At 42.6% G+C, this 20,557-nt stretch overlaps 1 protein-coding gene across 5 annotated transcripts in view; it reads left to right on the top strand.

Moving 5' to 3' along the window:
• HERC2 (HECT and RLD domain containing E3 ubiquitin protein ligase 2) overlaps positions 1 to 20,557 on the top strand; it is a 160,850-nt gene that overhangs the window by 31,683 nt on the left and 108,610 nt on the right. For all 5 annotated transcript variants that reach the window (XM_037510126.1, XM_037510129.2, XM_037510127.2 and 2 more), the window contains 13 exons: positions 1,930 to 2,067; positions 2,890 to 3,106; positions 6,775 to 6,875; positions 7,343 to 7,499; positions 8,702 to 8,812; positions 9,886 to 10,057; positions 10,669 to 10,842; positions 12,538 to 12,726; positions 13,474 to 13,625; positions 14,497 to 14,654; positions 14,744 to 14,857; positions 15,545 to 15,796; positions 18,995 to 19,188. In XM_037510126.1, coding sequence (XP_037366023.1) covers positions 1,930 to 2,067; positions 2,890 to 3,106; positions 6,775 to 6,875; positions 7,343 to 7,499; positions 8,702 to 8,812; positions 9,886 to 10,057; positions 10,669 to 10,842; positions 12,538 to 12,726; positions 13,474 to 13,625; positions 14,497 to 14,654; positions 14,744 to 14,857; positions 15,545 to 15,796; positions 18,995 to 19,188 — 2,129 coding nt within the window. The remainder of the gene's footprint in view (positions 1 to 1,929; positions 2,068 to 2,889; positions 3,107 to 6,774; positions 6,876 to 7,342; positions 7,500 to 8,701; positions 8,813 to 9,885; positions 10,058 to 10,668; positions 10,843 to 12,537; positions 12,727 to 13,473; positions 13,626 to 14,496; positions 14,655 to 14,743; positions 14,858 to 15,544; positions 15,797 to 18,994; positions 19,189 to 20,557) is intronic.

The following is a 20,557-nucleotide window of genomic DNA, read 5'->3' as shown; positions in this document are numbered from 1 at the left end:
TCTACGTGTGCTTTGGTTTATGTGAATGGAATGTGCGGTTCCTTAGCCACAGTTTGCTGCTGGTGCTGTGAAGCACTTAGTTGTTAAGTTGCACCCAGGGTATGTTAAACCATTTTGCATTTCAGTGCTTCACGCTTCTGATGATGGGCCACCTCCAAGGTACCCTGGTGGGCCTGTAGCACCTAGAAGAGCGCCTCATAACTCAGGTTGCACCCTGGTCTAATTGTGGGTTCCCCTCCTGCCAGGAGTGCTGAAGTATGTGCTTCCAAACCCATGTTTCTACCAACACCTGGCACTGCTTGGTTATTGAGCAGATCATCCAGGGCTTACTCGCTGACACATGTCCAGGCACTTGGGATAGTCAGTAAATGAAATCGGATGAAACGGGGTAAAAACCCTGTCACTGAGCTTACTTTTTAGCTTTCTAACAATCTCCGATTTGGTGAGTGTAAATTATTATTTTATTTTATTTTTTATTTATTTATGCATATAAGAACTGGGGTACAGGTCAGAGATGCGGGGGTTGAGAGGATTCACCAGAGACAGAGTGGGGAACAGGAAAGGTGCATTGACTGAAATACACTGCTGAGGGGAGCAGTGCACGAGTTAGGTGAGGTTTGATGTGGCATGTAGGTTATCTCCCTGGCTGGGGATTAAACTTGTGCTGCAGTGGCTGTGGATAGCTTCATAGTGCTGCCTCTTAACCCCTTGCGCCACGAGGGAGGCCTGTATTTTATGGTCTTAATTTATGTTTCTAAGAGTGAGTTTGAGTTATCTCAAACTAATGATATCTCAAACTAAGATAGCTAATGCTATCTCAAATAGCATTAGCTATTTGCGGTTTCTTCTTTCTATCAAATGCCTGATTTTTCTTACAGAATACAGGAATTTCGTGTCACTTGTTGGTTTAGATGCTTTTAGATATGTCTTACTTTTTGCAATATGATATAATCTCACAGATTTAGGTGTATATTTGTAATTATGTCATTTAGAAAATAATTCATATGGTAAAGGCTGCCTAGAAGGGAACATGTTTACATGTGAAGATTAAGATTTGTTCTCCCTTCACGTGGTTGTGTAAGTAGTTTTGTGGCATTTGTTTTTGACTGAAATTTTAAATTATCAGAGACCCACAGTCATAATTCTGAGTTTTTCTCTTGGGTACCAGTGCTCTTTTTTTTTTTTTTTGATTTATTTATTTATATAAGAACGGGGTACAGGCCAGATTTGTGGGAGGGTGAGAGGACTCACCAGAGACAGAGTGGGGAACAGAACAGGCAGACTGACGAAATACACTGCTGAGGGGAGCAGCGGGTGAGACAGGAGAGGTCTGCCGCGCCATGTGGGACCCTCACCATGTGGGACCCTCACCGGCCGGCCAGGATCGAACCGGTGCTGGAGAGGCTGCGGACAGCTTCACAGCGTGGTGCTCAACCTCCTGCGCCACCAGGGGAGGCCCAAGGGTCCCAGTGCTCTTGATTTCTGTCAGTGGCAGGAGTTCTGTGTAGCAGTGGTTCTAGTTGATGGTGGAGTGGGGCATTGTATAAAGCCTAAAATGATTGTTGGGTTATATTCCTGTGGACATACAGCAGTTAATCACTGGATAAAAGTTAAATGTCAAGACCAAGGGTCTTAGTTGTGACATGTAGGAAATTGATGAAATATCATTTTGCAAGCTGTTCTTCAAAGAAGAATTTGATAAAATGGTTTCTTTGTTAAAAGGGTTACTACCGGATTGTTCCTCACCTTGTAAATCACGTTGAGCCTATTACAGTGATGATTCATGTAATTTTTTTTTAAATCATCAAACTTTCTGTTAATAATATGTATTGTAACTGAATTACCATTTCTGGGAGGGTCATTTGCAGAGACAAGAGGATGTTATTTTGAAAAGTAATTTACAGATTTAAAAATAATTTAATTTTCCAGATGATGGCGTTGACTCTCAAAGTGGAACAAAGAAAGAGGATCTGAATGATAAAGAGAAAAAGGATGAAGAAGAAACTCCTGTGCCTGCATATAAGGCCAAGGCAATCCTAGAGAGCTGGGTGTGGGGCAAGCAGCCAGGTATTAGCATCTTCTGGGATTGTGGTGCTTTGGAAAGCTTGAGTGGCCCTCCTTTTCTGGTTATCAAGATGGACTTTTTTGGGTCATGGAATTAAAAACAAATTAATTCAGACTTTTTTAATATTGTGGTAAAATATGTGTAACATGCAATTTACCACTTCTCTCATTTTTAAATGTACAGTTCAGTGCATCCATCACCTCTGTTCCAGAACCTTATCGTCTTCCCAGACTGAAAGCTTACAACAATAACATCCCTTTTATTCTTTCTTTACTCCTTAGTCTAGAAGCTACTGTTTTAGGATTTTGATTAATCTGAGTATATATAAATAGAATCATAGACATTTGCCCTTTCGTGTTTTCTTTTCCATTTTTTCAAGTTTCATTTTTATTTATTTATAGTGGTTTTGAGTATACCTTTTTGTATAGCTTTTGAGTGGTTTGTCTAGGTGTAATACATACATTATATACAGAACTCACCACAATTGTATATCATAGAAACTAGGAGTGGTCTGTCCCTAGTACCACTGGGGACCTTCTTGGGGTGACCTTGAACAAGTTCTCTGTGTCTCAGTTGCCTCCTCCGTAAGTGTACAGCGCTACTGCTTGATGGTGGCAGTGAGAGGTGATGAGCTAAGATGGGTCAAAAGTTTTTACAACCACTTTTGGTACATCCTAAGCACCCAAGTGTTACCTGTTACTATTAAGCATTTTCTCCACCTTGCAACAAACTGCTGTAGATCCTGAGAGGTGGGATATCTCTGCCTTGTTTCTAGATGTGAATAAGCTGAAGAAGCATCTCTCTGTGATGTTTTCTTTTTCCAGATGTGAATGAGCTGAAAGAGTGTCTCTCTGTATTGGTGAAAGAGCAGCAGGCTCTGGCCGTCCAGTCGGCCACCACCACCCTGTCAGCTCTGAGACTCAAGCAGAGGCTGGTCATTTTGGAGCGATATTTCATTGCCTTGAATAGAACTGTTTTCCAGGAGAATGTCAAAGTTAAGTGGAAAAGCAGCATTTCTGTGCCTCCTGTGGACAAAAAAAGGTAATATTGTGAACAAGAAGAGTTCTGATACCAGCCAAATATAAAATTCAGACTGCTTTGTTTAGGAAAGCTTAATTTAGACTTTAAAAATAGGGTCATCTATGACATTTTCCTTTTCCCTTGTTTCCGTTTTCATTTATTTCCTGAAATGTGGAGAATGGCGTTGCCAATTTGCTCATGTAGTGATTTGTTTAGCTGATACATTATTTGTGCACGCTGGGCATATAGGTCATGCAGTATAGTCAGTGTCATTATTTTAAAGGTCCTATTCTGTCAGTAACTTTAGAAGCCAGCCAGAGGTTTAGATGTCTATACTTGAAAATGGGATGGGAACCTTACATTCTTTTTGTTTTGCTTTGGATAAGAAATAGATTGTAATATTTACTCATAGCTAGTTTAGGTGTTTCATTTTTTCCTTCCTAATATGGCTTTTGTATTTTATTAGATGATGCTTTTAGGCATATAGTTTTTAGTATGTTGCTATACATCAGCAGATTTTCTGAGGCATTAACTAATAGTCACCAGCATGCATAAATTAAGGCTTTGTGTAAAATTGCATTTGTTGCTGTCTACCAGACTTTTGTTCTCATGAGAGTAGACTAAATGATTTCTACATAGAACCCATATTTTATGTAGTTGGCTTTGTGTGAGTGTAATATTAACTAGCTCCCTAAGGAACATATGGAAAGTACAGGAGGTAGAAAGAAGCAGGGGTAAAAATAAAAAATCATCTTACCTCCCAGAGAAAAGAAGTGTTAAATCTAGCATATTTTCTTGGGTTTTTTTTTTTTTTTTCTTTCTAAAGCTAGTTGAAATCATATTACATGTCATATATTTGGGAAGTAGTTTTTTTTTTTTTTTTTTTTAAAGATTTATTTATTTATACAAGCACTGGGTACAGTCAGAAGTGCGGGAGGGTGAGAGAATTCACCAGAGCCAGAGCGGGGAGCAGAGCAGGCAGAAGGACCGAAGTACACTGCTGAGGGGAGCAGCGGGCGTGGCAGGAGAGGTCTGCGCGCCATGTGGGACTCTTGCCGGCGGCCGGGGATCGAACCAGCGCTGCAGTCTGCGGACAGCTTCGCAGCCCAGTGCTCAACCACCAGGGGAGGTCACCAGGGGAGGCCCTGTTTGGGAAGTAGTTTTAAGATGAATTATATCAGTGACAGGGGAGAATTCCTGCCTGTTTCACTATAGCCAGCAGCACCTTTCACTCCTTCCTTCTACTCTGGAGGGTGAGTGACTCTATGCTGGTCACTGATCATAGAGGGGTTCTGCCTATATGGGTGGTAGATTCTAGATTCTCCACCCATGCCTGTGTGTTCGTTAAATCAATAAATTTCCTGTAATGCAAAAGTGACCCAGAGCCCAGCTGATTTTCCTTTGTATCTTTTTCTTTGTGGTGACATAAAGGCCGATGGATTAATTGAAATCTATCTCTCATCAAATGGAGGAAATTTGCAAAATTAAAACATACCTTTTTATTTTGAGATAATTGTAGATTCACTTGCAGCTGTAAGAAGCCGTGCAGAGAGACTGTACCTCCTCTATCCAGTTTCTCTCATGGTAGCCACTGGCAGATTATAGCTCAGTATCACAACCAGGCTGTCTTTTTATGTGTCCTGTTCTGATTTCCCATGTTTTATAAGCTCTCAACTTTGTGTGTGTGCATGCGTGTGCATACATGTTTCATGTGATTTATCAGATATGTGGATGTCCCTCACCACAGTGATATGTAGTGATGTTTCTAAACTTTTGTGGATTTTTTTTCCTCATTTCTCAATTTATTAACTAGTGGGGAGTTTGCCATTTTTGTGGAACCAACTTTGGGTTGGATAGTTGACAGGTGCAGATGGGAGTAGGTCCAAGCTATTTCTTTTTTTCCCTCTTGCACATCTGTAAAAGAGCTGCATATTGAAGATTTAACAGTTCTTACACTGTACAGATTTGGGACTGCTCAGCTCTTCTGCAGGGGTAAGATCCCAATTATTTCAGGGGAATCTCAGTATTGTGCTACTTCTGGGGCAGCTTTTTCAAAGGGCACTCAGGCACCCTCATCTGAATAGACTGTATGTGTGCTTTCTGTCTTAAAGATTGCAAGGCTTACACATCTGTATCTTGTAATGTTTATATCTCTTACTCAGAAGTAAAATTGAAATCTCTGATTCTTGTCTCCCAGGAACTGATCAGTTTCTTGTGTCTCCTCCTGAGCGTCCCATCACTAGGCACAGAGGAGCATCTGGCTGCCACAGTGGGGTCCCGTATTCTTCACTGCTCACTTTACCTGACACTGTGCCTTGAGATCATTCCATGTCATTATCCGTTTTTTCTCTCATTTTCGTTACCCATTTTTAATAGCATTTCTTCTTCTTCTTCTTTTTTTTTTTTTTTTGTGGGACCCTCGCTGGCGGCCATGGAACGAACCAGCACTGCAGAGGCTGCAGGCAGCCTCGCAGCCCAGCGCTTAACCGCTGCGCCACCAGGGGAGGCCCAAGCATTTCTTATTTTTTCAAAAGATTTATTTATTTATGCATACAAGAGCTGGGGTACAGGCCAGAGGTGTAGGGGGTGAGAGGATTCACCAGAGACAGAGTCGGGAACAGAACAGGCAGATTGACTGAAATACACTGCTGAGGGGAGCAGTGGGTGAGACAGAAGAGGTCTGCTGTGGGTTGCTCCCTGGCCGGGAATTGAACTTGTGCTGCAGTGGCTGCAGATAGCTTCATAGGTTGCATCTTAACCCCTTGCGCCACTAGGGAGGCCCTAAATTTTTTGAAATAATTTTTAGGGTAAACCATTTGTGTAATTTAAAAACATGCAAAATGAAGCCATGTCTTTTATTTATTTTTATTTAAATTTTATTTTTATATTCCCCATACAATTACAACCCCCTTATTTTGACCCCAAGCCCTCCTTTCCCCACCCCCCACCCCCATAGAGTGTCTCTGGTTCACAGTTGTTTGTTGATTTTGATATTTTCTTTCTTATAGTTATTCTTTTTCCTGGTCCCTTATTTAAGTGTTCTAGATTCCTGCTATGAGTGAGACCGTCCGGTATTTTTCTTTTTCTTTCTGGAAGCCATGTCTTTTTAAATTAGCACATCTACATAATAAAAAAGTAAAACACTTGGGAATGATGAACATTATAGGTAGGAGAGGCAGCCTCAGCAGGGTAGGGGGAGGAAGGAGGACAAGTGCATAGGGCCTCTGTATCTGGCAGCCATGTGGACCTTTCAAAAAGGGGAAAGAACCAAAGTAAATATGGCCAAATGTCTAGATTCTGGAGACCCATAGTCTTAGACGGTTGTTCTATTTATTCTCTGAGTGATCCTTACCTGCCTTTTCTTTCCTACATGAGCTCCCCCTGCCCTTGGCTTATGTATCTGTTTACTTTCTACTTGCATCTGCCCTCACCAACCCCACACCACACCATCTCCCTGAGCTTATTTCATGAGCATGTTTCTGAGTTGTTGAAAATTCTTTATAATTTTTTTACCTTAAGGAGGAAACTTCCTTTACAAATGACGTAGTTTAAACAACAAAACTTAAAAGTCACGTGTGATTCTGTTGCCTAAAGAATACCATTGATCACCTGTGATACAAATCTGTTTGTGATCATGATTTTATTTTGGTATTTGCGCACTTCTCACCACTCCTGTGTGTCCTCTGCAGCTCCCGGCCCACAGGCAAAGGTGTGGAAGGACTTGCGAGAGTCGGGTCCCGAGCAGCCCTCTCCTTCGCCTTCGCCTTCTTGCGTCGGGCCTGGCGCTCAGGTATGTGTCTCCCTCCTCCATGGGGAGACGTGGGTTCGCCCCGCATCTCTGCACCGTGAGCCCCTGGGCCCATCCCATATGCTCTCTGTGCCTCCTTGTTCTTTGAGTGTAAATGAGAGACTTCAGAATCTATTTGACTTTCAGGTCTGTGCTTCTTTTAAAAAGAGTGTTGAATACACACACATCTGGTATACCACCGCAGTGGAGTGCCTCCTTATTGTTTTATTTTCTAGAAGAGTAGGAATTGCTTGTGTGAGAGTTATAAAAGGACTATTTTGAGGCAACTAGATTAAATTTTAGTCTCTAGAGTCTTGGAATAGCTCTTTGAGAGGAAACTAAGAGTTGAAAACGTGGCAGTGGTGTCCTCTCAGGCTGAGGGGAGGAGGCCCCACTGGGAAAGTCGGGTAGCTTGGCTCTTCCGTGCTGCCAGGGAGTGGGTGCCTTCTCTGCTGCTTGTGTGTGCCTAGGGGAGGATGCGGACCTCTGCAGTGAGCTGCTGCAGGAGTCCCTGGATGCCCTGAGAGCCCTGCCCGAGGCCTCACTCTTCGATGAGAGCACAGTGTCCTCTGTGTGGCTGGAGGTGGTGGAGAGAGCAACCAGGTTCCTCAGGTCTGTCGTGACAGGGTGAGTTCCTTCCATTCCCATCTTCACAGTCTCCTTTCGCCCTCCTCTCTCTCGAGCTAAGAGACTCGGTAGGTTGGTTCCTGCACTGTGTTTCCAGCACAACCTCAGCCCTTTGATGCTAGATCCTGGTCCTCAGCTTTTTCATGTTTGACTTTTGACACTCTGTTGGACCCTTCGGAAGGTGTCATATTGAATGGAATGGGAAATGCCTTTGTAACCTATTTTTGTCAGATATTTTATGATTTGGGGATCAGTCACTTAGAAGTGTTAGAGCACCCATGTGTGCCTTGTTGAGAATGTGGGTGCCACGGTTCTGAGTGATGGGTATTGCCTTAATAGACAACATGGAACTAAAGAGCTACTCAAGATCAAGATCTTTTTAGTGTGAAAATACTTGAATGTGAATCATTTTCCTTAAGGAAAACCGTGGACTTTGGTCTTGGGTGCTATGCATTTTGGTGATGGTTTTTAAATTTAAAGAAAATGTGTTTTCTCAATAAAAAAATTAACAGCAAAGAGAAATGTAGAGGAAAAGTGAGTCCCTTCTCCATCTCCTCATGCGAGGTCACTGCTGTGCCCTTTCCGGTGAGCAGGGACACCGGCGGTCTCTGTGCCAATGAACTGCTTTGGGGTTTAGGGTTGAGGTCCTGAAAATAGATCTGGAATTAATTTAAAAACTTCAACTGTAATGGTGATGTTGAAGGATCCTTTTTCTCCCATCTTGAGTTAAGGATACATGTTAATTTTTGTTGTGGAGCAATTAAAATGATTTCTTTAATCAAAGATAACTTAGATGTTTTACCTATGGATTCTCAGGAGGTTTTAGAACTTGGTTGTCTAGTTCTGTAGAGTAACGTTGATACTCAAACAGCCTCACACTTCATTGAAACTGGAAACATATCTAAACATTTTTCTACTTCTTTTGAAGAGTGATGTAAATAAATTTATGCTACAGAAACTTGAAATATGTCTTCTGATATAATCTATAATTATTTAATGATATCTGAATAATATTTTTAATGACAGCATCTTTATAAGTTACTTGTATACTTTAACGTCTCTGAATACATTTAAGTCTAGATACATATGAGTAGCAAGTCTCAGAAACTTGATACTGAATGGTAGAATATATAATTAACTTAATACCTTAGTATTTAAGTGCTAATGTTACCTTCTCCCTGCACCCATGGCTGTCGTTTCAGGGATGTTCATGGGACGCCTGGTATCAAAGGGCCGGGGAGCATCCCTCTGCAGGACCAGCACCTGGCCTTGGCCATCCTGCTGGAGCTGGCTGTGCAGAGAGGCACACTGAGGTGAGGCGCTGCAAGGCTGTGCTTCTGTGTTCAAACATTGCCTGCATTTTGTGGCATTTCATAGAATCTCTATTGATGGCAGCAAATGTGTCATAGTTATATAATCAAAGAACCATGTCCCAGACCTCTCTCATTTGTTCATACCTGGGCTTACTTAGCTTTTCTTCACTTTTTTTATTTTCAGTTTTCTAGTTGTATCAAAACTTCTTTTTTCCCCAATTAAAATTAATTTTTCAAATTATTATTCATGAATGTAAGATCCTCAAAGTTCCCTGTAGCAAGTGCTATTTGAGCTTCTTTTTTTTTTTTTTTTTAAAGATTTATTTATTTATGTGTACAAGAGCTGGGGTACAGGCCAGAGATGTGGGGGGTGGGAGGATTCACCAAAGACAGAGTGGGTAACAGAAAAGGCAGACTGACTGAAATACAGTGCTGAGGGGAGCAGTGGGTGAGTCAGGAGAGGTCTGCTTTTCCATGTGGGTAGCTCCCTGGCTGGGGATTGAATTCGTGCTGCAGTGGCTGTGGCTAGCTTTATAGGCTGTATCTTAACCCCTTGTGTCACTAGGGAGGCCCTGTTTGAGCTTCTTAACGGGCTTTATGCTTCTTACCAACAGAAGGTAGAAGTCTTGTGCTAAAATCTTGGTGAGATTTTACTGCCAAGAATTATTTTCATGGCATTATTTTTGCTTCCATTCAAATCTAAAGTAGTTCTTCAATTTTTCTTGGTTGTCTGATTTTATTTTATTTTTAAAGATTTGTTTATTTATGCCTACAAGAGCTGGGGTACAGGCCAGAGATGCAGGGGGTGAGAGGATTCACCAGAGACAAAGTGGGGAACAGAACAGGCAGACTGACTGAAACATGCTGTCAAGGGGAGCTAGTGGGTGAGACAGGAGAGGTCTGCTGCATCATGTGGGTTGTTCCCTGGTGGGCTGGGGATCGAACTGATGCTTCAGAGGCTGCGGATTGCTTCACAGTGCAGTGTTTAACTCCTTGTGCCACCAGGGAGGCCCTGTCTGATTTTATTTTTGACAGACCATGGCAAAGAAACTGAATCTGTTTTTCTCTTTCAGCCAAATGTTATCTGCGATCCTGTTGTTGCTTCAGTTGTGGGACAGTGGGACGCAGGAGACTGACAATGAACGCTCTGCCCAGGGCACCAGTGCCCCCCTGCTCCCTTTGCTGCAAAGATTCCAGAGCATCATCTGCAGCAAAGATGCCCCTCATGCAGAGGGTGACACCCATGTATGTATCATAAGGAGACTTGGCATTTACATCGTTCTCTTCATTTCTGTTATTCTAAGATAGTTAGAATTTTGTTAACAAGTGGTGGTGGTTGGCGTTGGTGGGCAGTGTGCTTTTGGCAATTACAGCATTATGGCAGGTGTGGGGTGGATACTGAAGGTCAGTGCTGAGTTGCAGTTGATGTGGCTAATCTCATACAAGCGCATTAGGTTTCTCCAGCGTGGGCAGCATTTAAAACAAGTGGGTTTTTGTTTTTAGTTTTCACAGCCAATATGAGCGCAGTGCTGTGTTCCTAGGAAGTTTGCTCTGCCTAAGGTCCTTGGGGGGTGAGCCTGCAGGGAGGCTGGGCTGTGTCAGTGACCCATGTGGAGTCTGCCCATGGTCTCAGTGCATGTGTGCGTGGTCAAAGTATAGACGTGCAGGTCCCACTGTGTGGTAGGTGTATAGATGAGTGGGTCAGTGCCCTAGCAACACTTAATGTTTGGTAGCCAAACGGAGCAGATCTGTAGATAATGCGTGACCGTGAGTACCAAAAATAGAATAGTTAAAGGCTAATTGTGTTATTTAATTTTTTTCACTGTTTCTGAAAATGCTTGTTCACTTCTCTTTAGCTTCTGTCTGGCCCTCTGAGCCCCAATGAGAGTTTCCTGAGGTATCTTACTCTCCCTCAAGACAATGAACTCGCCATTGACTTACGACAAACCGCGGTCGTCGTCATGGCACACCTGGACCGCCTGGCCACGCCCTGCATGCCGCCTCTGTGTAGCTCGCCAACCTCTCATAAGGTTTGTGTGTGTGTGGGGTATTTATCATGCAGTCATTGCCCCTCCCACACCTTTGTCCTGGGCCTGTGTGGAGACTCACTTTCTCTGGTATTGGGGGGCAGCTGATTTACAACATTAAGTATGTTGGAGTATAGGGGTTGTGAGTGGTCAGAGTGAGTGAGGTGCACGCTGATGCCACAGGGGTTGAGGACTTCCTGCCCCAGGTTCCAGATTCAGGAGCCACATCTCCAGAGAGCTTGCTTTTATCCATACAGCACATGCCATCCTGCCTTCCTCACAGAGGTTCTGGTGCCGTTTTGTACACTCAGAGCTCTGGACTTTCTGTAGTAATGCTGGTTATAGCAGTAACATCACCAGTAGATCAGTGTGCCTGCCCAGAGACTGCACACAAATATACCCACAAATAAACAGTGGTATCTGATTGTCATAGTGCTGTGCCATTGTATAAATAAAACTGTCAACTGAGATGGAAGAGCATTTTGCCAGGGTCACACAGAATAACTCTGGATTTGAATCCAGGTTTTCCAAGGTGAAGAGCCTGATTTTTTAACGTGAAGAGCATATATTTCATTTTGAAATTATTTTTTTACAGAAAAAATAATTTATTCACATGCTTCAGAAATCAAAATTCAATGCAAAGACACACGGTCACTTCCATCTCCCATCCCCATCTACTGGCTTCCCTACTTGCTGCTTCCCACTTGTGTGTGTATCCTTCAGTGTTCTCTGGAATGAATATGTAGTAGCAGCATGTCACACTACTTCTGTCGCTTGTTTTTCACCCACAGTATACTGAAGAGCTTTCTGTGTCAAAAGCAGAGCTTCTCTATTTTTTTTAAAAACAACCTACTTTGTCTTCTCTGTGTGATGTACCATGATTTTTTTATTGTCTTTATTGTTTTTTTAAGTGTCTTCTATTGGTGGACACTTGTGTTGCCACAAGTTTGCTACTCAGTGCTGTTTATGTACATTTGCTTCTCTGTGTGTACATTCACATGTGTACTTTACCATCGCCAAGTTGTTCCCACATGACTTGACCCCTTTCACCTTCACCGACAGTAGTGATACTTTTCTCTCAGCCTGTGCTTAGATTTCCAGGGTTCTGCATTGTTATGATGCAAAATGGTAAGCTGATTTGGTTTGAGCATTGTAAAGTGTGTTTACAGTGTGGATTACTTAGCAAGGCCTGATGAAATAAAATGCTGTGTAAAAATAACCTGTTTAGTCACTTTATCTTAGCTGTTAACTAAAGGAATATATGAGTTCTTTCAAATCAGCTTCATTCTTTTTTTTTTTAAAAGATTTATTTATTTATGCATACAAGATCTGGGGTACAGGCCAGAGGTGTGTTTTTGTGGGGGGGGGGAGAGGATTTACTGAGACAGTGGGGAACAGAACAGATTGACGGAAATACACTGCTGAGGGGAGCAGTGGGCGACTCAGGAGAGGTCTGCTGCGCCATGTGGGTAGCGCCCTGGCCGGGGATCAAGCTCGTGCTGTGGAGGCTGCGGACAGCTTCATAGGTTGTGTCTTAACCCCCTGCACCACCAGGAAGGCCCTAAGTCAGCTTCTTTCTTTACTTTGTTCTTACCTCATAGTGACTCAGTATTGCCCTTAGCATAGGATGTTCATACTTTTCACTAAGAAGTTTTCTTGCTGCTATAAAGAAAAATGTTTTCTTTTATTATCTTACAGGGATCGTTGCAAGAGGTCATAGGTTGGGGGTTAATAGGATGGAAATACTATGCCAATGTGATCGGACCAATTCAGTGTGAAGGCCTTGCCAACCTGGGGGTCATGCAGATCGCCTGTGCAGAGAAGCGCTTCCTGATCTTGTCTCGGAACGGCCGCGTGTACACGCAGGCCTACAATAGTGACACACTGGTGGGTGTCCTGAAGGTTCCCTACTATGGGTGGTGGAGACGTCTAGTCATTCTTCAAGTCCTTTGATTTCTGAAGACCTATGAGTATTTATTCGTTGTATATTATTAGTTGTGTTTAATCTCAATTGTAATCATTTTTGTCAAGATTTTGGGACAGATGAACTTCTTAGTTATTTAAGATCAGGAACTTCACACAGTGACACTCATTGCCAGTCATGGTTCCCATTGGCTAACTGACTTTTTTTTTTAAAAGATTTATTTATTTATGCATACAAGAACTGGGGTACAGCGGTGTGTGGGGGTGAGAGGATTCACCAGAGACAGAGTGGGGAACAGAATAGACAGATTGACTGAAACACACTGCTGAGGGGAGCAGCAGGTGAGACAGGAGAGGTCTGCTGCTCCATGTGGGTAGCTCCCTGCCCGGGCATTGAACTTGTGCTGCAGTGGCTGCGGACAGCTTGAAAGGTTGCATCTTAACCCTTTGCACCACCAGGGAGGCCCATGTTAACTGACTTAACCAATAGACTCGCTTGACTCAGAGGGCCAGGCGGTAACAAATGAGGGAATCTGTTCTTATGGGGCTGGTGGCAGGTCTGGGCGTGTTGGTGCTAGATGGGGCAGCTGCCAGAGGGTCATGTTCAGTCAGAAGAGGGTTTGTTAAAGTAAGAGGTGTAGTTGAGGATAGTCACTGTTTTCATTGTCCTTAAACTGATGCCTAATTTTCTTTATATTTTCACCTCTTTAGGCCCCACAGCTGGTCCAGGGACTTGCCTCAAGAAACATTGTAAAAATCGCTGCGCATTCTGATGGTCACCACTACCTGGCCTTGGCGGCCACGGGAGAGGTGTATTCCTGGGGCTGTGGGGACGGCGGACGACTGGGCCACGGGGACACAGTGTACGTGCAGGCCACTCCTGTAACTGACCTCTTTCTTTTTAGGATACTTTAAAAAAAATAGAAAGGAAAAGTGGTCTGGTGTTTTTCCAACTTTTTTTTTCTACTTTTTTCTTTATTTTTGTGTAAAAGAACTAAAGGGTAGGCCAGAAATGTGAGGGGTGAGAGGATTCACCAGAGACAGAGTGGGGAGCAGAATAGGGGTATTTTTACTGAAATCCACTGCTAAGGGGAGCAATTGGTGAGACAGGAGAAGTCTGCTGTGCCATATGTGGGATTCCCTGGCTGGGAATTGAACTCAGGCCATAGTGGTGATAGTGCTGAGGCTTAACCCCTAGGCCACCAGGGAGGCCCCGTGTTTTTCAACTTTTCTCATATATAGGGGTAGGATAAAGAGGGCTGCCAATTGTTTCCTTTGCTCCTGCTGTTTTCTTTGGGCCCCTTTGCACTCATGCTTACTCCTCACCTTTAGCTCCTGGCAGTCACTGATCTTCCAGTCACTGTGTGGTATCTTATTCCTAGCTCTTTGCCTTAGAGTTCCTGAGCTTCAGCCACATCATTGGGCATGTCAGTTCATTTCTCCCTGCTGAGCAGTCTGTCAAGTGGATGGGCCAATGTTTTGACCTCTCAATGAAGCAGTTGTGGACTTGATTGTGTGACACTGTAACAGATACTGTTTAGATATTCCTGCTGGATTCCAGGCTTGGCGTTGGGGCCCACTTAACAAAAAATGGAGGTGTTACTTGTTTGATTTAAGATATCTGAAAGACTTGTGTCTTGATGTTGATAGTTTAGCCCCGAGGTGATACATTTTTCTTTTTTTGCTAGGAAATGCCTAGAAAGGCATTCACCTTTTCCCCCTTTCTCTCTACAGGCCTCTGGAGGAGCCTAAGGTGATCTCTGCCTTCTCTGGAAAGCAGGCTGGGAAGCACGTGGTGCACATCGCGTGTGGCAGCACATACAGCGCAGCTATCACTGCTGAGGGGGAGCTCTACACCTGGGGCCGGGGGAACTACGGCCGCTTGGGCCATGGTACATCTAGTCTGAGCCTGCTCAGGTGGGAAGTGGGACATTGCCTTTTCAGAGGGACTGGCATTAATGCGCGTCCTGTCTGTTTGCAGGCTCCAGTGAAGACGAGGCCATTCCAATGCTGGTAGCTGGGCTCAAAGGATTAAAGGTCATTGACGTGGCCTGTGGGAGCGGGGATGCACAGACCCTTGCTGTGACTGAGAACGGTACGTGGAGGATGCTGCTCTGGGCAGGCTCAGGATAAGTAGGGCCCCTTCCCTGGAGGGAGTGAACTTTGGAGAGGAGTGACCCTCAAGCAGCTGCTCTGTTGTTCCTCTCTGAGTGAGTGTGGGCCGGAGTGTCCTCGGCAGAGGCCCAGAAGTTACACGCCTTGGACTTCTCTTGTGCCTAGCCAGATTGTTGGTTAGCAGCCATCATCCTTCCTATGTGGCATTCTGTTTTTATTTTTAAAGATTTTATTTCTATTTGTGCATACAAGAACTGGGGTGCAGGCCAGAGGTGTGGGAGTGAGAGGATTCACCAGAGACAAAACAGAACGGGAGCAGAGCAGGTGGATCTACTGAGATACACTGCTGTGGAGAGCAGTGGGCCAGACAGCTCTGCTGCGTCATGTGGATTAACTCCCTGGCCAGGGATCGAACTCAGGCTGCGATGGCCAGCGATAGCTTGATACTGCTGAGACTTTAATCCCTGTGCCACAAGGGAGACCCTGTGACATTTTGCTTTTTAACTAAACATCAGAGTTAAAAATAGAATAATTGATGTTTTAAAATGTTTCTGATTGTTATTATAATGTTTGCTAATGTTTAGCCATCCTGATTGCCAGTGATAAGTCCTTTAAAAGTTCCAGTAAGATGTACAGTGATTTTATACTTAAATATGTATTTTTTTAGGTCAAGTGTGGTCTTGGGGAGATGGTGACTATGGGAAATTGGGAAGAGGTGGTAGTGATGGCTGCAAAACACCAAAACTGATAGAAAAGCTTCAAGACTTGGATGTGGTCAAAGTTCGATGTGGAAGTCAGTTTTCTATTGCGTTGACGAAGGATGGCCAGGTTTATTCATGGGGAAAAGGTGACAACCAAAGACTTGGGCATGGAACAGAGGAACATGTTCGTTATCCCAAACTCTTAGAAGGCTTGCAAGGTGAGTATAAAATGTAAACCTAAAACCCTTTGAGGCAGTTTCTTTAGTACCTTTTTAAACTTTGCAGGTCTTTTTTTATTTTTTAGGTTTATAAAAAATCTTATGTAAGTCTGTTTAGTCTTCTGTCCCATGAGCACCCATCCATCCAGAGGTTTTTCTTTTTAACTTTTTTTTTAATATTAACATTTATCATTTTTTACATTTTTTTAGACAATATTTGCTTCCCCCATCCCCTCAGATTGAGTCCCCATAGAATTTCCTTCCCCAAGGCACCTGTGCCCCATCACCACAGTCTGCTGTGCTCCTCCCTCCCTCCCTCTCACCCCTCTCCCTCCTCTTCCCCTGCAGGATGTCTCTGGTTTATAATTGTCTGTTTTTGCTTCGTTGTGTTTTGTACTGTTATTATTTTTTTTAAACTCATGTCTTATTTGGTTCCCCTACATTCCTGTTATAAGTGAAACCATCTGATATTTTTTTTTTTTCTTCTGGCTTCTTTCACTGAGCATAATTCCTTCTAGCTCCATCCACGTTGCTGCAAATGGCATGAGTTTATCTTTTTTGATTGCTGAGTAATAATCCATGGTGTATATGTACCACATCTTCTTGATCCCGTCATCTATTTTTGGGCATTTGGGTTGTTTCCAGTGCTGCAATAAACATAGGGGCACAGGTGTTCTTTTGAATCAATGTTTTTGTGTCCTTTGGGTAGATCCCTAGGAGTGGAATTGCTGGGTGGTATGGTAGATCCATTTTTAGTAGACTGAGGAACTTGCAGACTTTCCGCAGTGGTTGGACCAGTTTGCACTCTGGCGCCACCTAGTGACGTAGGGTTTTTCTTTTCTTTCTCTGACATTCCATGGATGGACCATTGTGACAAACTTTTACTGACCTCTTGTTAGGTGTAGATAATAATCGGAAAGTTGTTTCACTATATTAAAAATGACTTAGAATTGTCACTAAATTTTACTTAAAACTCGTTCAGTTTTACTAATATTTAAAGTATGGATGAGGTTGGTGTGAGGTGTATCAGGTGGGGCCTGTGGTGCTTTATCTGAAGAGTGACCCGACTTTTTAGAATTTATTTATTTATTTGTTTGTTTGTTTATTTATTTATTTTTAATTTATGCATATAAGAACTGGGGTACAGGCCAGAGACATGGGGGTGAGCGGATTCACCAAAGACAGAGTGGGAAGCAGAACTGGCAGACTAACTGAAATACACTGCTGAGGGGAGCAGTGGGCAAGTCAAGAGAGGTCTGCTGCGCCATGTGGGTCACCTCCCTGGCTGCGGATCAAACTCATGCTATAGTGGCTGCAGCATGCTTCATAGTGCTGAGACTTAACCCCTGTGTCACCAGGGAGGGCCCTGACCTGACTTTTTCTTAAAGGGTCAGATTATAAGTATTTTAGATTTAAGAGCCATACTCTGTCCCATCTGCTTAGTTCAAGCTACTGTTGCAGCTTGAAAGCAGCCATAGACAATGTGTAAACAAGTGGGCCTGGCTATGTTCCTATATAACTTTGTTCACAAAAACAGACTTTGGGCTGCATTTGGCATGATTGCTAAAGTTTGTTGTTTCCCTGTCCTGGATTCTTTGTTTATGCTGGATGCTTCTTTTGTTAAGGCAGTTTGAAAGTCAGACATGTAAGTGGCATTTGTCACATCCATTCATTGTTCATCATTTTTTCTTAAAGCGTGTGAATATTTTGATGGCTAGAAATTTTGTGTGCTCATGTGGTGTTTATTTTTTTCTAAGCTTCTGAGGTAAGTTGTACAATTTGTTGTTTGTTACAGAGCTGTATTTGAGTGTCATTTGCTTTTTTATTTATATCTTCTATTTTTTTTTTTTTGAAGATTATTTATGCATACAAGAGCTGGGGTATAGGCCAGAGATGCGGGGGTTGAGGGGATTCACCAGAGACAGAGTGGGGAACAGAACAGGCAGACTGACTGAAATACACTGCTGAGGGGAGCAGCGGGTGAGTCAGGAGAGGTCTGCTGCTCCATGTGGGTTGCTCCCTGGCCGGCTGGGGATTGAACATGTGCTGCAGAGGCCGCTGCGGATTGCTTCATAGTGCATTGCTTAATCCCTTGTGCCACCAGGGAAGCCCTAGATCCTTTTCTTTAGTCAAGAAAGTAAGCTTCCTCAGCTAAATTTATTAGCTGAAGAAAATAACTTACTAAAGGAGTATTTAAGTGATTGTTGATGCAATTGTTTTGGTTTACATTTGCATCCAAAGAAATAAAATACTTACGTATAAAGCTAATAAAAATGTAGAAATCTTTATTTGAGCAAATGTATAGAATTGATGAATGTAATCAAAGAGGGACTAAATAAATGAGAGCTAGTCCATGTCATGAATAGGGAGACTCAATATTTTCAAGATTCATTTCTCCCCAACTTGATCTATAGATTCAGTGCAACTCTAATCAGAATCCTGACACATTTTATGGATATCAACAAACCGATTCTAAAGTTTATATGGAGAGATGAAAGACCCAGAAAAGCTAACACAGTGTTGAAGAAGAATAAGTTGAAGGACCCATTCTGTTCAACTGTATGACTTACTAAAGCTACAGTAATCAAGACTGTGTGATAAAGGGAAAAGAATAGAAATAGATCAATGAAATAGAACAGAGAATCCAGAAATAGACTCCTGTATAGTCAAACGAGATTTTAGAAAGAAACAAAGGCTATACAGTGTCTTTTCAACAAGTAGTGTTGAACCCTCAACAACTGATAATGGGGAGGCTATCCATGTGTTCGGGTGAAAGGTATATGGAGGTCTCTGTGCCTTCTCTTTAGTTTTCTATGAACATAAAACTTCTCTAAAACCATAGTCTTAATTAAAAGAAATGTATGCCTTTGGAACAGGAGAATTTGATCTAATAGTTAATTAAAATTACACTTGCTTTTTTTTTTTGAATGGAGATCTGAATAAGGAAGAGGCAAAATTAACTCTTTTGGAATACCCTAGCATAAATATTGCAGGTTGTAGATCTTTAAAATTGTAGTTGGTAAAACATAACAGGGCTTTTAATAGCTTACCTGAAACAGATGAATTGTACATGATAGTCAAGGAACGCATTGCTCTTTAAGAATGTTAAGTGCTTTCTGACCTGAGTGGTCTATTGTAAATATTTTCATTGCCACAGACTAGAGATGTGAAACTGTCTGCAACACTCTTTCCTCCTAGGGAAGAAGGTGATTGATGTGGCTGCGGGCTCCACACACTGCCTGGCTCTAACTGAGGACAGTGAGGTTCACAGCTGGGGCAGCAATGATCAGTGCCAACACTTTGACACCTTGCGTGTGACCAAGCCAGAACCTGCTGCGCTGCCAGGACTGGATACCAAACACATAGTTGGGATCGCCTGTGGACCTGCCCAGGTACTGTGTATATAGCTTGATTTAGTATGTTGTAGATTTTTGGTTTCTCATCATTCTTTGTTAGTATATAGAAATAACACCGATTTTTGCATGCTGACCCTGTCTTGCAGATGTCTAAACTTACTACTTCTAGGAGCTTCCTTGGGCTTTTCTTCAAAAACAATTACATTGTCTGTATGTAGCAACAGCTTCATTTCTTCCTTTCCAATATGAGTGCCCTTTATTTCTTTCCCTGGCCTTACTGCATGAACCAGAACATCCAATATGATGCTGAATAAGGGTGGTGAGAGTGGACATCCTTGCATTGTTCCTCATTATAGGGGGAAGCATTCAGTCTTTCACCATTAAGTATGATGTTAGTTGAAGGTTTTTTTTTTTCTTTGCAGGTGCCTTATTCACACATTAAGGGAGTTGCCTTTAATTCCTGCTTTTGAAATTTTTATTATTGTGAATAAATGATCAACTTTTTCAGTTGCTGTTGTTCTCCTCAATTGAGATGATCAGATAGTTTGCCTTCTTTTAGTCCTTTTCAATGGTGGAAAACAAAGATTAGCCTTCAAATAATGACCAAATCTTTACCTTTAGTAGGGAAAACCTGATTTGGTCATGGTGTATTGTTTTTGTATACATTGCTGGATTTGGTAATACAGTGTTGAGGAATTTTCTGTTGATGCTTATCAGAGATGCTGTTTTTGATGTTCTTATACGATTTTGTTTGATTTTTTAAAATCAGGATGAAACTGAACACATAGAAAGTATTGGCATGAGTTCCTCCCTCTTGTTTTCTAGAAGGCACCACATAGAGCTAGTGTTCTTTCTTTTTTTTTTTTTTTTGAAAGTTTTTTTTTTTTTTTTTTTTTTTTTGAAAGATTTATTTATTTATTTGTTTGTTTGTTTATTTATACAAGCACTGGGTACAGTCAGAAGCTCGGGAGGGTGAGAGAATTCACCAGAGCCAGAGCGGGGAGCAGAGCAGGCAGAAGGACCAAAGTACACTGCTGAGGGGAGCAGCAGGCGGCAGGAGAGGTCTGCACGCCATGTGGGACCCTCCTCCGGTGGCTGGGGAGCAGCCGGGGAAGGAACCAGTGCTGCAGAGGCTGCGGGCAGCCTCGCAACCCAGCGCTCAACTGCTGCGCCACCGGAGAGGCCCTAGTGTTATTTCTTTATTAAATATTTTTATGTGAATTCACCTGAACCTGGACATTGCTTTGTCAAAAGGTTTTTTAAATACAAAATCAAGTTCTTTAATAGCTATGGAACCAGTCAGAGTATTTGTTTCTGGATAGTAGCACTAGGTATTCTTCTATTACATCTGAGTTTTCCATTTTTTGTATATGAAGTTTTCCTTCATTTTTTTTTAGTATTTTCT

Source organism: Talpa occidentalis, unplaced genomic scaffold (genome assembly GCF_014898055.3).
Source record: "Talpa occidentalis isolate TD23 unplaced genomic scaffold, MPIMG_talOcc4v2.1 talOcc4.14, whole genome shotgun sequence".
Taxonomy (NCBI): domain Eukaryota; kingdom Metazoa; phylum Chordata; class Mammalia; order Eulipotyphla; family Talpidae; genus Talpa; species Talpa occidentalis.
The sequence above is the reverse complement of the archived record's forward strand: the minus strand, read 5'-3'. Positions and strand labels throughout refer to the sequence as shown.